General features: G+C 30.6%; 4 protein-coding genes across 5 annotated transcripts; 2 read left to right on the top strand and 2 right to left on the bottom strand.

Moving 5' to 3' along the window:
- Positions 1 to 685: 685 nt before the first annotated feature.
- On the bottom strand, positions 686 to 1,976 carry LOC130444937 (E3 ubiquitin-protein ligase Hakai). The gene is made up of 3 exons (XM_056780327.1): positions 1,763 to 1,976; positions 1,493 to 1,680; positions 686 to 1,439 (listed from the first exon to the last, which is right to left on the bottom strand). Exons 1-3 carry the CDS (start codon positions 1,974 to 1,976, stop codon positions 741 to 743), a joined length of 1,101 nt encoding a protein of 366 aa, XP_056636305.1. The 3' UTR covers positions 686 to 740.
- Positions 1,977 to 2,367: 391 nt separating this feature from the next.
- On the top strand, positions 2,368 to 7,781 carry LOC130444936 (protein aurora borealis). The gene is made up of 5 exons (XM_056780326.1): positions 2,368 to 2,777; positions 2,857 to 3,146; positions 3,203 to 3,508; positions 3,640 to 3,768; positions 3,834 to 7,781. The coding sequence occupies exons 1-5, from the start codon at positions 2,587 to 2,589 to the stop codon at positions 4,202 to 4,204; spliced, it is 1,287 nt and encodes a 428-aa protein (XP_056636304.1). The 5' UTR covers positions 2,368 to 2,586; the 3' UTR covers positions 4,205 to 7,781.
- On the bottom strand, positions 7,276 to 10,697 carry LOC130444939 (transmembrane protein 115). Of its 2 annotated transcripts, XM_056780329.1 has the most exons (4): positions 9,908 to 10,697; positions 9,683 to 9,856; positions 9,278 to 9,491; positions 7,276 to 9,160 (listed from the first exon to the last, which is right to left on the bottom strand). In XM_056780329.1, exons 1-3 carry the CDS (start codon positions 10,612 to 10,614, stop codon positions 9,281 to 9,283), a joined length of 1,092 nt encoding a protein of 363 aa, XP_056636307.1. In that variant the 5' UTR covers positions 10,615 to 10,697; the 3' UTR covers positions 7,276 to 9,160; positions 9,278 to 9,280. The 2 variants fall into 2 exon arrangements, with proteins under 2 accessions (XP_056636307.1, XP_056636306.1); XM_056780328.1 differs by lacking the exon at positions 7,276 to 9,160 and having other exon boundaries at positions 9,180 to 9,491.
- A 470-nt stretch (positions 10,698 to 11,167) lies between these two features.
- On the top strand, positions 11,168 to 13,966 carry LOC130444971 (cytoplasmic tRNA 2-thiolation protein 2). The gene is made up of 6 exons (XM_056780372.1): positions 11,168 to 11,425; positions 11,529 to 11,800; positions 11,854 to 12,100; positions 12,159 to 12,294; positions 12,628 to 12,903; positions 12,987 to 13,966. Exons 1-6 carry the CDS (start codon positions 11,352 to 11,354, stop codon positions 13,191 to 13,193), a joined length of 1,212 nt encoding a protein of 403 aa, XP_056636350.1. The 5' UTR covers positions 11,168 to 11,351; the 3' UTR covers positions 13,194 to 13,966.
- The last annotated feature ends 209 nt before the right edge of the window (positions 13,967 to 14,175 follow it).

Raw genomic sequence — 14,175 nt, 5'->3', positions numbered from 1 at the left:
TCCGGGAATGCTCGCTAGACGGCGATAAAATCAATTAGGATACCGAGTGCGCTCTCTATACAAGAAACGCCAAACTAGACTCTAGCTCTACTAATTTCTTACTGTACAGTAGATAAAAAGGTGAAGTTTGGGTGTTATCCAACAGATAGCGATGCGTTTGTTATAGGGTTGATTGAAAATTAAAATAAGGGTATTTTCGAACAGTATTTGTTATGAAGATGGAAACAAAATCCTTCACCTCTTATTCGAGCAAAAGTTCAGACAAGGGTTTTTTTTGATATGAGGATATCAAAAAAATTTATCAGTTTCATTTAAAAAAAAATTATTAAGGAGGCGAGGAAAAGTGATGAAAATTTGCTTTTCTCGGAAACCATTGTTTAAAAACAGATATGATTTTCGATAGCTCCATAAGAAAATACATGATACCATGTGGATACCTCAACAGTATACCTACTTTTTAAGTTTTCAAAAAATACTATGTGAATCAAATTCAAGAGTAGACCTATCCAAACATACATGGCAATGTAGAACTGGTTGCCGATTAGATGTACAATAAAATTAATGGGGATTATTTACTGAAAGTTCAGATTACTATTCAGATAACTATTTTTCAGTTGTTTAATGCATAGTTTGCATAATTGAAATTCAATTTTCAACCATAATAGTTTGAAAAATAATCAATTCATAGCACTTATTACATTATATTAAAAAAACTTAAAAATACATTTCCACTTTGAAAATTATCTATAATATTGTTGGTTATTAGTCCATTGGGGAGGAGCAGTATTATAATCATACTGCTGTCTAGTCTGTACCTGTGCCGGAGGAGCGTACTGAGCGACAGTAGGAGTAGTTCCAGTATAAGCGGGATAAGTTTGTGCCGGAGTATAAGTAGGAGGCGCGCCGTAATACTGTGGCTGCTGTTGTTGAGGAGGCGGAATATGCATGGGAGGTAAAGGTTGCGTATAATTTGCTGGTTGTTGATACTGATTATAGTAATTTTGCGTCGTGGAAACAGTTTCATGTATAGCAGGTGCTGATTCTTGTATGGGCACTGTTATAAGATTAGTCCTTACACCGGAAGTTTGTACTGGAACTGGTCTCGGTCTAATATTAGCTGGTACGCCACCCCCTGATCTGGGATCGTTGGCGGTTTTAGTACGCACTGGCAACGCCCTTTCTGGTTCTACTGCCTCCATAGGTTGTTGATTCAAAGTCAAATTCGAGACATGTCGATGATTTATGTGAGCTTGAAGGTCTCTTTGTGATAAATAAGTTCTACGGCATCCGGTTTGCCCGTATCTGGTACCACCGTGGGTGCACATGAAAACGGTACCTAATGCAGTTTGTTCGACTCTCGTAACTTTTTCTAAACAACGGGGACATTGTTTCTGTTCCTTTTTACCACATGCCAAACAAAATATGTGTTTACAAGGAATCTGAAATAAAAAAAAATTCATTATACTTTCACTATTATCACTAAATTACTTACCATTCGTCCATAAATCAAAATTGGTTTCAAACATTTATCACAGCAATGAATTAACGGATTTAGTACTTTTTCTCCGATCAAATTCACTTTATGTGACCAATCGAGTCTTAGCATCGGTTCCGGTGGGCCCCTATTTATCGTTGTAAATGTAGGAGCTTCCAATTGGGAAATATCTGCTTCAAGATCAACTGTAACATATAAAATTAATTATTATGAAAAATATTTCACTACTACGTTCAATATTACGTATGAAGTCAATCAACAACCTACTTGTAAGTTGAACGTTTTCAAGAGCATCTTCTTGAGTTTGAACATCTTCAGGAGCTTCTAGGGGAGGAGGTTCTACTATTTCTTCGTCACTCTCAACGGTTTTAATAGCTTTTTTACCTCTACCTCGGCCTCTTCCTCGTCCACGTCCTCGACCTCTACCACCTCGTCCTCGGCCACGACCTCTTTTTGGGGGTTCATCCATTTTTGTTTTCATATAAGTCTAGCTAACTAATATTTAAATGTTAATAACACTAAGAGAAGTGAAAAAAATGTAATTTTTAACTATTAAAATACTTTTATAATTTCAATGCATTATTTTGAAAGTGTAGAGGTTATTTTGGTAAAACTGTCATTAAGAATTTGACAGTTATGAGCAATCTGTGGTAGTCTATTGCATAAAATCAATTAAAAATAATTAAATATCGAATTTATAAACTCTTTATATTATGAGCTAATTAAAAACTATACTTTATGTTCGAAAAATCAGTTTTTTCTTACTTTTAGTTAATATCAAACTAATTGCTGTTTTTAGGGATTTTCATTTTTTAAATCTAAAATGACACTTAGTTGAAATGTATTTTCGCGCAAAAAATATAAAAACGGTCAGATTTGTTTTGAAATAGTAGTGGGATAGTGTCTCTATGATCAACGGTTCTACTTGTTCGTTAAAACCAGTAATTTCGTTTTTTTTTCATTGAAGTATTTTATTTTTGTGACTGTGATAAAGTAATGTGTTATTAGATTTAAATAATATATCGAAATATATTTCTACAATAAAATTTTTTATATCAAACTATATTATATACATCGTATTTTGTATTGATATGGAATTTAAGTGTGTCGATGATAAAAATACAACTCCTCAATCGAAATCTTGTGTATTTACAAGTAATAATAATCACGATAACCATTTTAAATTTTTACCTAATTTTTCGACACCGCCTTCAAAAATATCCAAAATCGTGAATCCTTTCGAACGACGTTTAATTAACAGACTTCACCTTCCTACCTTCAGGTAAGATATTAATTAATAATATTTGGAAGGTATACAAGTAATACTCATTCTTTTAAATATTTGAAATCTTTGGTTGCAGCCCTTCTGTATTTGGTACAGTATCAACTCCCAAGTCAGAAGAAAAGTTTAAGTGGACAATAGACGATATTTCAAGTTTGAAACCCGCCGATATAGATGAAGCTACTATAAGTCAACATGTATTTGAGGAAGATCCCCTTGAGGAATCTATGGTACAACAAAAAATTGATGAATTCTTCAGTGAGAAGGTGATAGTTCCTAGTCCTATGGTACATGTCGCTAGAGTACCGTTAGTAGCAGATAATTCGGAAAACCTATTTCAATCCACTGAAACTAGAGAAGTTTGTGAAAGTTTGTCTTACTTATTATTATTATTATATTTAAAATTTATATAATTTTTTGTGCAGGTTCTACCCAAACAGTACTTTCTCTACCTCCTGTTCTTCCTGCTCATATAGAAGAAATCTTAAAACCATACTTTCTACCAATAGAAGATCAGAGAAATGTTGATAACATCACTGATATGAAGAATACATCTCTCTTTAAACACCTCTTTGATTTTGAAAAAGACACTCTCAGTTCTAGTGAACATGAGTCTCTACATTCAATTTCTCCTATATCCGGGAAAGGAACATCTCCAATAAAGACTCCTGTTGAAATGAACAGAAGACATTCTTTGCCATTTGAAATGGACTGTAGTCTCTCACCAATAGGTATGTGTTGTCGTTTTTCTATATCAGATATGTAATTCAAATGTACCATAATATCAACATACTTCTTTACTTTGTTCTTAATAAATATTTTTTGATCATACCCTTCTTTTGATGTTTTTTTGACTTTACAGGTAGAAAGTCGTCGCCAAAAGGATCAAGGTCAGCATGTAGATTGGATTTTTCAAGTAAAATGAGCCTCGATGCCAGTTTGGTTGTACCAGATATATTTAACAATCGATCAAATACAAGTGAATTACTGGGTGAGAATCATTCAAATATTCATACTATTTTCAGATTTTGTAGAGGAAAATTTTTAATATTTTAGATTTTTCTCAACACATTCAACCACAGTTAGAACTGAGTGATTCATCTGTGAATTGGGATATGGAATGTCGACAAGTATCATTTGAGTCTCCGAATGGTAGTTCAGATTCCAGTAAGATGGATATGTCGAATTCAAATACACCCCATACAAAACTTTTTATCGGGCAGAGAAAAAGACTTAGCGATAGTTTTAAAAATGAACAAGTCGATTTTGTTAAAGAAAAGACTACAACAGATGTTAAGCAGGGGAGAAAATTATTTGAAAATGAGCTAACTGATACTGGGTATCATACGGAAAGTATAAATTTGTACGAGGAGTCTAAAGTAGAAATGCAAATGTTCGCATCTACTCCAACTAAAATAAGAAATTAGTCAGTTATCAAAATTAGTTTATGCAATTTTATTTTTTTAGAGCATTTGAACAATTTATTCGCTTTTATTTGTAATTATGTAGTGCCGATTATACTTGTGTATGTGTGTTTTCAGAATGTCTCTCAAAAGGGTTAAATGTAGACCTCTGGGATAAAAATTTGGGTTCACCAAAATACTGATGATGATAAAAATCATCTTAAAACGTGATTTGGTGTCATGATATTTATAAAATTAGAAAAATTAATTTTGTGGACAATATTTTTTGAAAAACTTTGTAGAAAATGGGTCTTTGAATATTAATTATAGGTGAATTTCTAAATTAAGGTTTTTTAGAATAAATCCCTGGATAGAGGTGAAAAAAATTGAGAGTTTTTTATGAATTTTGGTAAAATGGTGAAAATTAGAAGTAAAAAATTCAAATCAAACTTGTATATCTTTTTATTTTTCACAAAAAAGGTCTTATGAAGTTTTTAGATATTACTAATTTTTAAAAAGTGGCAAATTTCATTTAATTTTCAACCACAATTATAAATATTTTTCACTATTTTCTATATTATAAAATTAAATTCTTGGAAATTAAAAGAAAAATGGAAATAATTGAAAGAAATCTCTAGAATGAAAAATTTTTTAGCAAGTTATGATTCTTCAAAGCTGTAAGTATCAACCCTTAGACGTTAGCCACCCTAATTTTGTAAATAATATCGAAAAACTTTAAATACCATTTTTGTGTAAAATAAAAAGATCTACAACTTTGATTTGAATTTTTTTGTTTCTAACTTATACAGTCTCTCCAAAATTGAAAAAAATATTTTTTTATCATCCTATGTAAAGGATAATTCTAACAAACCCCTCCAAATCTGTCAAGTAAACTTAAAAGAAAATTATTTTGAATATTCATTAATTTAACCAGAATTTTCATTCAAGGGCATATTTTCTTGGGCTTAACATAATTTTAGATATAATTGAGTTCAATAATTTTTTTATCCTTGGGGGATACAATAAAGTCATATTTCAACCTGTTTGGGAAATTTGTATATGTTTTTAACTTTGTGTACTGTTCTGATCAATAAGACTTAAAATCAATTTTATTGCTATTTTTTGATAGTATCTCGTGATTTTTCTCAATTAACGTATTTTTTTATAAGAAAAGCTCAACAGGGATGTACCACAAAAAATATGTGGCTTTTTACATTAGAAACATCAGTAGGTCTAATTGACGTAAAAATAACCAATGAACAAAAAAGAAGAAAAATTAATAAAAAAAGAAGAATACTTTTAAAATAAATATAGTTATTAATCTTTCAAGTCTGCACAAGCTCCGTACTAAAGGATGTTTAAGGATTAGTACAAAAAGGAATTAGTGCAATATTGGAAGAAAATGTAATAAAAATAGCTAGAAGCTAGTTTTGATCAACGAATAAATTATAACAAAATAATAATTACGTACAATTTTTATGAACAATATTTAAATAATTATATTTTCTATCTTATATGAAATATTTCGGTAAAATCATGGATTATATGTAACGAGGGACGTTTTAACAATGATTTTTATTGAAATATAAACGTTTTCGCTTCGAAACTAATAAACTAACATGTGGGTAAGTAATTTTTCTTAAGGGAATGAATGTTTTAAGGTAAAAATACGGTTATTACAGAAAAAACCGTTACATGTAGGTATATAAATTTTTCTAGGTTGTACCGAAATCACGAGCATTCCGGAAGCTTTGCAACCGTGTATCAGAACAGAACATCGGGGTTGAAATATTTGTAATTTTAGTTTTTAATAATGAATTTAATCTACAGGATTTAAATCTTCTAGGCCTCAATTATCAATTCATATGTATATTATTGATATTACAACAAATAATTCAAATATAACGATCTTAAAAGTGCCATATACATTTTACACATATATAGCACACACATAGCCACTTGATCAAACTACCCTTCAATCTCATCAGAATCCACTTCAATTGGTTTAGTTTTTATTTTTTCCCCTCTTTGAGGATAGTAGTGCATTTTATTTCTTTTTTTCTTATTCGATTTATTATGATTAACAATTACATTAAATTACTAGGTATCCTTTTTCTTTTTGTTGTCTTCGCTGCTGATCGTTTTTATTATTTCAGTTTTGGGTGCCTGAAATCTGTCAGCTGGATGTTGGACTCTTAACTATTTTAGGTTCAAGTACACACTCCCACTCTGACTACTCCTCAATATCATCAGAATCTATTTCAATTGGTATAATATTTATTTTTCCATTCTTTTTAAACGTAGTAGTGCATTTTATTCTAATATGACTAAAAATTACTTTAAATTACTCAATATTATTTTGCTTTTTGTTGTTTTTGCAACTGATTCGTCAGCTGGATGTCAGAGTGAGTTCTAGGCGTTTTAGGTTTATATATAAACCATGTAACTTATTTTTTTAGTCATAAAAAAGGATCAATTGATGCATCTTTCTTGTATGTATTGCTAAATTTGAAATCTGTTGGATTACCAACTTATTTTCTTTGATTATTATGTTTTCCATACATAGGATATAAACTACATGTTATTTTTCCCATTGCAAGTCTATCCCATTTATCTATCTACTCAATCCATTGTCTTAATTTTTTTTCTTCCACTTACCTTCTTTCTAATTAATATTTTTCATTTAATTGATAATTTCTTCTATCTATATCCAGAATTTTATTCTTTTACTTTGTATATTCATTTATGTTGAACAATTTGTTTCTAGTTATATTGTGTCAAAAGCTACCCTCAGATTTATAGACCAGCTCAAAATTTATTTTTCATTTTAACGGCACAAAAAAATTAAACATTTCATATAGTTTTTTGTGTTTTTAATCTTTTCTAGAAGTGACATTTTTTGTTACCTAGTATCAATATATTAACAAATATACAGCGTGGCCAGATAAGAATTTATATTGTTGTATTACGAGAAATATTTATACTAAACAAAAGTAAAATTTCTCAAATTTTCGAGATAGAGGTTTAAACGACATGTAAAACTGAAGGCTTGAGTAATTGTTGAAAAAATAAGCTTTTTATAAGAAATCGAGTAATTTTTGTTCAATACTTTTTGAAGTATATATTACATGATACAAAGGTTCCATTTTACAGCATATTACATTCTTTTCTGGTTAGAATTTTTATTATTTCGAGTTTTTGTTATAAAAATTTGTTTTTGTAGAAAAAGACAAGTTGATCTTGCTATGAAGTTGATATAAAACAATTTCATATGAATGAAAGTACTTCGTGCTTTGAGAAAAAAATTATTTATGTCAACATAAGACTATTAGTTTTTCAACTAAATTGAAAATTGACTACAAGACTGACGATTTCTGACAGAAATCAACTAAACTATGTAGTTAGCTACAGTGGTTTTTATTTTATTTATGAATTATTTGATATTTATCCACTGCCAAAATAGTGTAATTTTTTTTATATATAGTAATTACTAAATAATAACTTTTTTGTTGTCTTAATATGCTCATTGAACTGATTTTGTAACTTTTATATAGACGTATATTATTTAATATGTGCAATTTACAATAAAATATCTATGTTACTAGTTCTATGATCTATTTCTCAATCCATTATGTTCACTGTAAGTATCTATGAAATAAAAATATTTGCAACAAAGAGAAGATGAAGAGACAATAAATGATGGGGAAAGAAAAAACTATAATAATGAATATGGAAGAACCTACAGTCCTAAATCACGATTTTAGAACAGTTACTTTTAAAACTATAAAAGTGTGATTTATTATGTTGTAAATACTGAGGTGGGTACCATAATTTGCCTAATACCTTCATCTACGATTACATCTAACTCCACAGGATCCTATCTCTTCTAGTTTCCCAGAAGTGTTTTTCTTAGTTTTAGCCCATCCTACTGTGTTGTCCCAATAGTAATCTAACCATTTTTTTTAATACTACATTGGAATTGATTCCTTAACACTATCTGGTTCTCAAACAGTATATTTTGATTCCTTTTTTTCCACATGGACCTTACTTGAAACTAGCAAAGATTGATGTCCTTTAGCTTAAACCTTTTAAAAAATTAGTAATTATTTCTAACCAGCAAAAGATGGAGAGACTGCACTGCAGAATTGAGACCCCATGATGGTCTAAGTCACCACCTCAATTAAATCCAATAGCTGTTTTTACGTGAAACAGCAGATTCCATTTGTCCCTACGATTTTACAGATTCAGTTTGTTTGATGAGTGTAGAACCAGGACCTCCGAGTTTGAAGCCCTGGGGGAAGGATAGTTTGGAGTCGAGGCAGCCTTAGCATCCTGGACTGTCACGGCAGCATTGGTCTTCCCCTTCCCTTTTTTTTCTCTGCATCACTGATGTTCCTGTGTCAAAAGCATCAGTCAGAGTAGAAGTCAATGCTTTGGGGGTAGTGGGTCCCTGTTAGCTCAAAGCCCTCGTGAAGAAGAGAAGGATTTGTAATCATCCCTGCTCTTATAGGGCATTTGGAATTTTGTCAGGTTTCCCACAGGCATTGTTCACCACGCCTAATTAGGGCCCAGGTGCAATTTGGCCACTTTTGAATAAAGCAAATAAAAATGAGTTCCCCTACATGAGCTAGACCGAGTAGAGGCCCCCAACCAAGTCCAAGTACTCATTTAGGAGGTTTGTTTACCATTTTCAAAAAATTTTGGAGTTAATAAAAAAAGCTTTGATAGGGGCTTAAGCTTAAAGTAACGTTCCCATTTTAATATCTACAGGTTAGTAACCAAACTGTTGGTACATATTTAGTTTTCTTTTTTTACTATTTTCCACAATAATTTGGCAATTTCTTTTAATTGATACTCAATGTTATAAATATTTCAGTTGATTGAGCTTTTTGTGCCCAAACGGCAATTTGTTTACTTTTTTCATCTTCCAGTGAAATCTGTAAATTTTTATTAATAAACATAATTCCTCTTCAGAAGATACTGAAAAATAAATTGATAATTTAGAAACAATAAATATTTTATTTATTTATAAGACTTCACATATATTACAAAATAATGTAACAATTGTATACATAAGTTAGCTAAATTAAAACTTACATGTTACTGATCGGATATTTGGGAATTGTTAGTGGAAGGACTTGTACTTGATTGTGCTTGGGGTGTAACATTCATACTTTGTTGCCCTTGTTTCGATGTCGAGGGTGTATGAAGTGGTAGGATTGTTTTTGGACTCTGTTTTGGTGGTATGAAAGGCTGTTTGTCACTGTAAGACTTTGATAACCTTTCGCTCAAAGCTTTCAAAGCTATTTGTCTGAAATAAATTATCAATTTGTAAAAATTGTATACAGGAAGGTCCTAAAGTAATAAATTAATCAATTTTTACATAATTATTAATGCAAATGGAAAATACAACAAAAAATCATGTAGAAAGCATTAAATACTAATTTAGGAAAAGAATAATCTTGTTCTAATAGAAAGTTGATTTTATATGAAAAAACTTACCTTCTTCTTTCCATATCGTGTTGATCTGCTAGTGGGACTGTTACTGTAACACCTGTTGGATTAGACATATCGAATTTTCTAATGACCTTTCTGCATATTCCAATTTTAACCAACCCAGTATGAATTACGTTACTTAAAACAGCAATTGGTGGTTGAATTACATTTGGAAAGAAGCTAGAAGAAAATAATTAAAATTTTATTGATATTTCTATATAAGAAAACTACCTAGCAAAAGTGAAATAATCCGCCATATCTCCTCTAGTACCATTCGAATGTTTTTGGTAAAATCGTAAATATACCCAACTAACGATCATTCCACTAAAGAACATTGTCGGATATGTACCATCAACAACTCCTATTAACTTCACAACAATCGATAGAAAAAATACTGTTAAAGGTATATTTCTATTGCTAAGTTTCCCTAAAGGAGTTTTAATAATAACTAAGTCAGGCATAATTTGTTTAACGGTAACACAAACTCCAGCAATATATCCCGCCAATCCATGTATATGTACACTAAATAAGAATTCGGTATTAAAAGTGCAGCAATATAGAATAAAGTAGAATGCTGTTGTAATTACAGCAACTCCGAAGTTTACAATAGCGAAAAAAGTCATAATCTCCATTTGTCCCCATAAAGGTTCAATCAATTTCCCACATAGACCCACTGTTACAATGTCCACAAGCACTTCCCAAAAGTGTATTTCCATAAAACAAAACGTGAACGCTGTCCATAGCCAAAATGATGGTGGCATTAAATACCCAGGGGTAACAGATATGACTCTGATAGCTTCCTCCGAAAACGATAAACCATAACTAAACAGTACAACTCCGCATATAAATTTCACAGAAGTGCTGGTATTGCCTAAAAGTGCACTGAATTGTTGTTTTAAGTAAGGAATATTTCTTCCTAAAGCCCTAAACATAGCCATCGTCAAATCATTTAGGTTATGTTTTATGTTTTTACTCTAAAAAGTTGTGAAGTTAATGAGTGACATTTGACGTTTATGTGATTACTCCAGGGCTGCCAGTAATAGGAAGTCATCTTAAAAATGTCAAACGAAACTAGCTCATAAGTATATATCAAGTCAGATTACCTGGTAGGAACAAAAAACTATGGAATCAAGGTGATGTATATGAGATGCTTTATGAATTATAGTTCATATAGAACTTTATACAAGAATAAAGTCATTATATTGGAAAATCTGGACCCGAGCTATAACGCCCCTGTCTAAAAGATAGAACTCTGTGCCCTTTCTTTACTATTTTACTTAAACATTGTCATTTGACTCGTCTCTTTTTGTAATTTTATTATTTATGTCTATAAATCTTATTTCCTTCATAAAACTTCTATAATTTGAATGTATGTCCCAATGTCTCGATTAATTTCTTGGCTCGAGGCCAACCAATCTTATGGGCGACCGCTCGTGCCCAGCCTTTCCACTGTAGGAACTTATTATTATTATTAAAAGAAGAGGAAAGAGCGCCATCTAAAGCGGTTTTGAACAACTTTTGTTGAACAAAAATAAAACATTGTGTTGTTAGGTGTTAAACGACACGTGTTTATGTGAAAAGTGGTTAATTTATTTTTAATTAATCAATTTATATATGAAAGTGAATTAGGTGTATCTATTTTAGTGGAAATAAAGTACTTTTTACTTTATAACAAATGTGTAGTATAGGGGATGATATTTATGATCATGAAGAAGAAAAAACTATACCCGTTACGAAAAGCTTAAAATTGTATGTTGTCTTCTGATTATTTTAAAATATTAAACCTCCTACAATTCGAATAAAAAATTTAATATTGATGGAATATAGCGTATTAAAGATAATAAATTTTTAGATTTGATTTGTGCAATAAATGTCGATCGGAAAAGCCTCGGCTAGTTTTAAGAACTAAAGACGCATATTGTAACAATTGTTTTTTATCCTCAACTGTTCATAAATTCAAAGCTTACCTTGGAAAATCTCATTTGATACAAAAAAATGATAGAGTATTAGTTTGGCATCAAATTGGTCACCCTAGTACGTCTTTATTACATTTTTTAAGATCAGGTCTAGATCTGAGTTCTTCTAAAAAGTTGCAATTTGTACCAATCATACTTTTTATTGATGGTTAGTATAATCAACAAAACAAGTCGTTTTTTTAAATAATTTCTCAATTTTAGATCAATACCACCTAAATTTGAATGAAAGATTAAATTTATTACAAAAAGCTAAACAAGAAATATTATCTTTTGGTTTCCAATTTAATACAGTTTCATTCGCTGATTATGCTACGAATCCCAAAAATTTGAATAAATTGTTTTTTATTGATATACCACAAATATCTGAATTGGACAAACAAAAATTAGAAGATGTTATAAACAAGAAAACTTCTAAAACTCATGCAAACGATATAAAAGTATTAATTAGGTAAGAAAAAATATTTTATTAATTTTTTTTTCATTTATTAATAATATTTTCATTGTAGAAGACAATTATTGACAGATGCAGCTAAATATTATCAATGCAAGTTTGTATTTACACCTGAAATATCCGTAGAAGTTGCATCTAGCCTTCTATCTAATATGTCACTTGGAAGGGGCCCTCATGTTGCAATAGATGCGGTAAATACAAATATTTTATATAATGTGTCGTGTTAAATTAATGATAAAATATTTGTTATTTAATCTTGTTTTAAATACAAAACACTAAATTAGACAAAAGTTGTTTATGTCATGATAATGATAATTTCTATAGCTCTGAAATGATTTCTTGTTCAAGCAGTGTAATTAGGAGAGTTACCAATATTTTTAAAACTCTCAATTCAATTAAAACTTTCAATAAATTGATGTATATTGTACATTTTTTGTTCCATTCCATAACTGGAGTCTGTTTTATACTTTCCAGCACTTTTATTAGCAAACCAAGTTTTTTCGCTGAATTGTTATTGATTTTAGGGATTTTGTGATGATAGAGATGTTGATGTGAAAATTATAAGACCACTTAGACAATTTGATATGAAGGAACTTGCGTTTTACAATAAAATTAATAACCTGGAACCACTTTCAGTACGACAGAAAAGTTTAAATCCCTATTCGTCCGTACAGGATTTAATGAAAAAATTTGTAACAGATTTGCAAATCAATTATCCAGCTACGGTTAATACCATTTTGAGAATAGGGGATAAATTGAGCGTTGATAGGGATTGTGAAAGGTTTTGCAGTTTATGTAAGGTAAAAATGAGTTTGATTTCCTTTTTTTTAAAGCCCCACTGAACTCACTCAATTTTTATTCTATATTATATTTTATATTACAGGGGCAATTATCAGTGATAAACGACCAACTTACTTCACATCAATCGACGACTTTTTCTCATTTGGTGTCAACTGAAAAACATGATTATACAATTTCAAGACAAGATCGGTATCAAAATATTTTTAACGTTTTTGATGAAAGAGTTGTAGATAAAGAAAATTTATGTTATGCTTGTTCCAATATTAGTGACAATGTGAAGTTTAATTAATAAAATTTTGAAATATTAAAGAGTTGGAATTCTTTGATTTACTCTATAACCATTTCTATTGAAAGGAGTCAATATAATGTATATACGATACTCATCCCTTTTTTATAGGGGTTAAACTAAGGAGGATATAAATAATTGTTTCAAATGAAAAGTTGATTTTTTTTTCAATTTATTGGAAGAAAGATTGAGGGTAGTAAATTTACAAACCAACAACTCTAGTTGAAGTTTGGTTTTTGTCATGTAGACCAGAATACTTATACCTTTATATCCAGTTTCAAAAGTAACGACAATCAAATTTATAAATATTTTAAAATTCCTTTTAATGGGTCCACCTCATGAGCTGGGGCTGGATCAAATACTCACTGTTAGGTTCCTCTACATCTTACAGACAAATATTTTTCTACCAATGCACTGAGTCTAAGTGTCATCGGCTCATAACCAACATAGGAGTCCAAAAGAAAACTTGTTTCTAGTATCTGGGATCATAAAAATGAAACCTAGAAGAAAGCCCTGGTTTAAATGGGATCAACAAAAATCCCATGCCAACAATTTGAAGCTGACTTTGGAATGTAAAAAAAACTTAATGAAATGGTGTCTTTCTCATCTGAGTCCCTGATTAAATTGGGATCAAAAAAAAATAGAGGCTAAAACAGGAAAGAGATCATAAGCTCCCATGTTATCACCTTGGAGCTTATATGGGAGGGTAGAAGAAAACTTGATGAAATTGAGTCTCTTCTGAAGTAATGGTAAAACTGGGTTAAAAAAATTGGGATGCCTGGAAAAAGCAATGAATCCTTGGTTAAAATGGGATCAAAGAAAATCCCATGCCAACAACTTGAAGCTGACTTTGGAATGTAGAAGAAAGCTTGATGAAATGGAGTCTTTCTCATCAGAGACATAGAGGTCAAAACTGGATAGAAGCCATAAGCTCCCATGTTATCAACTTGGGGCTGAAATAAGAGTGCAAAAGAAAACTTCATGA

The sequence above is a fragment of the Diorhabda sublineata genome, chromosome 6 (genome assembly GCF_026230105.1).
Source record: "Diorhabda sublineata isolate icDioSubl1.1 chromosome 6, icDioSubl1.1, whole genome shotgun sequence".
In the NCBI taxonomy this organism is placed as follows: domain Eukaryota; kingdom Metazoa; phylum Arthropoda; class Insecta; order Coleoptera; family Chrysomelidae; genus Diorhabda; species Diorhabda sublineata.
This window is presented reverse-complemented; position numbering and strand designations above follow the sequence as displayed.

Bases quoted from the DNA above. Each gene is read 5' to 3' on its own strand.
- LOC130444939 (XM_056780329.1), bottom strand. From the start codon at position 10,614: ATGGCTATGTTTAGGGCTTTAGGAAGAAATATTCCTTACTTAAAACAA. The intron at 9,857-9,907 runs GTAGTTTTCTTA...ATTTTCTTCTAG, and splicing joins GATTATTTCACTTTTGCTAG to CTTCTTTCCAAATGTAATTC. The intron at 9,492-9,682 runs GTAAGTTTTTTC...AATTTATTTCAG, and splicing joins CACGATATGGAAAGAAGAAG to ACAAATAGCTTTGAAAGCTT.
- LOC130444937 (XM_056780327.1), bottom strand. From the start codon at position 1,976: ATGAAAACAAAAATGGATGAACCCCCAAAAAGAGGTCGTGGCCGAGGA. The intron at 1,681-1,762 runs GTAGGTTGTTGA...TATATGTTACAG, and splicing joins TGAAAACGTTCAACTTACAA to TTGATCTTGAAGCAGATATT. The intron at 1,440-1,492 runs GTAAGTAATTTA...TTTTTATTTCAG, and splicing joins TTTTGATTTATGGACGAATG to ATTCCTTGTAAACACATATT.
- LOC130444936 (XM_056780326.1), top strand. From the start codon at position 2,587: ATGGAATTTAAGTGTGTCGATGATAAAAATACAACTCCTCAATCGAAA. The intron at 3,147-3,202 runs GTTTGTCTTACT...TTTTTTGTGCAG, and splicing joins AACTAGAGAAGTTTGTGAAA to GTTCTACCCAAACAGTACTT. The intron at 3,509-3,639 runs GTATGTGTTGTC...TTGACTTTACAG, and splicing joins CTGTAGTCTCTCACCAATAG to GTAGAAAGTCGTCGCCAAAA.
- LOC130444971 (XM_056780372.1), top strand. From the start codon at position 11,352: ATGTGTAGTATAGGGGATGATATTTATGATCATGAAGAAGAAAAAACT. The intron at 12,101-12,158 runs GTAAGAAAAAAT...TTTTCATTGTAG, and splicing joins GATATAAAAGTATTAATTAG to AAGACAATTATTGACAGATG. The intron at 12,295-12,627 runs GTAAATACAAAT...TATTGATTTTAG, and splicing joins CTCATGTTGCAATAGATGCG to GGATTTTGTGATGATAGAGA.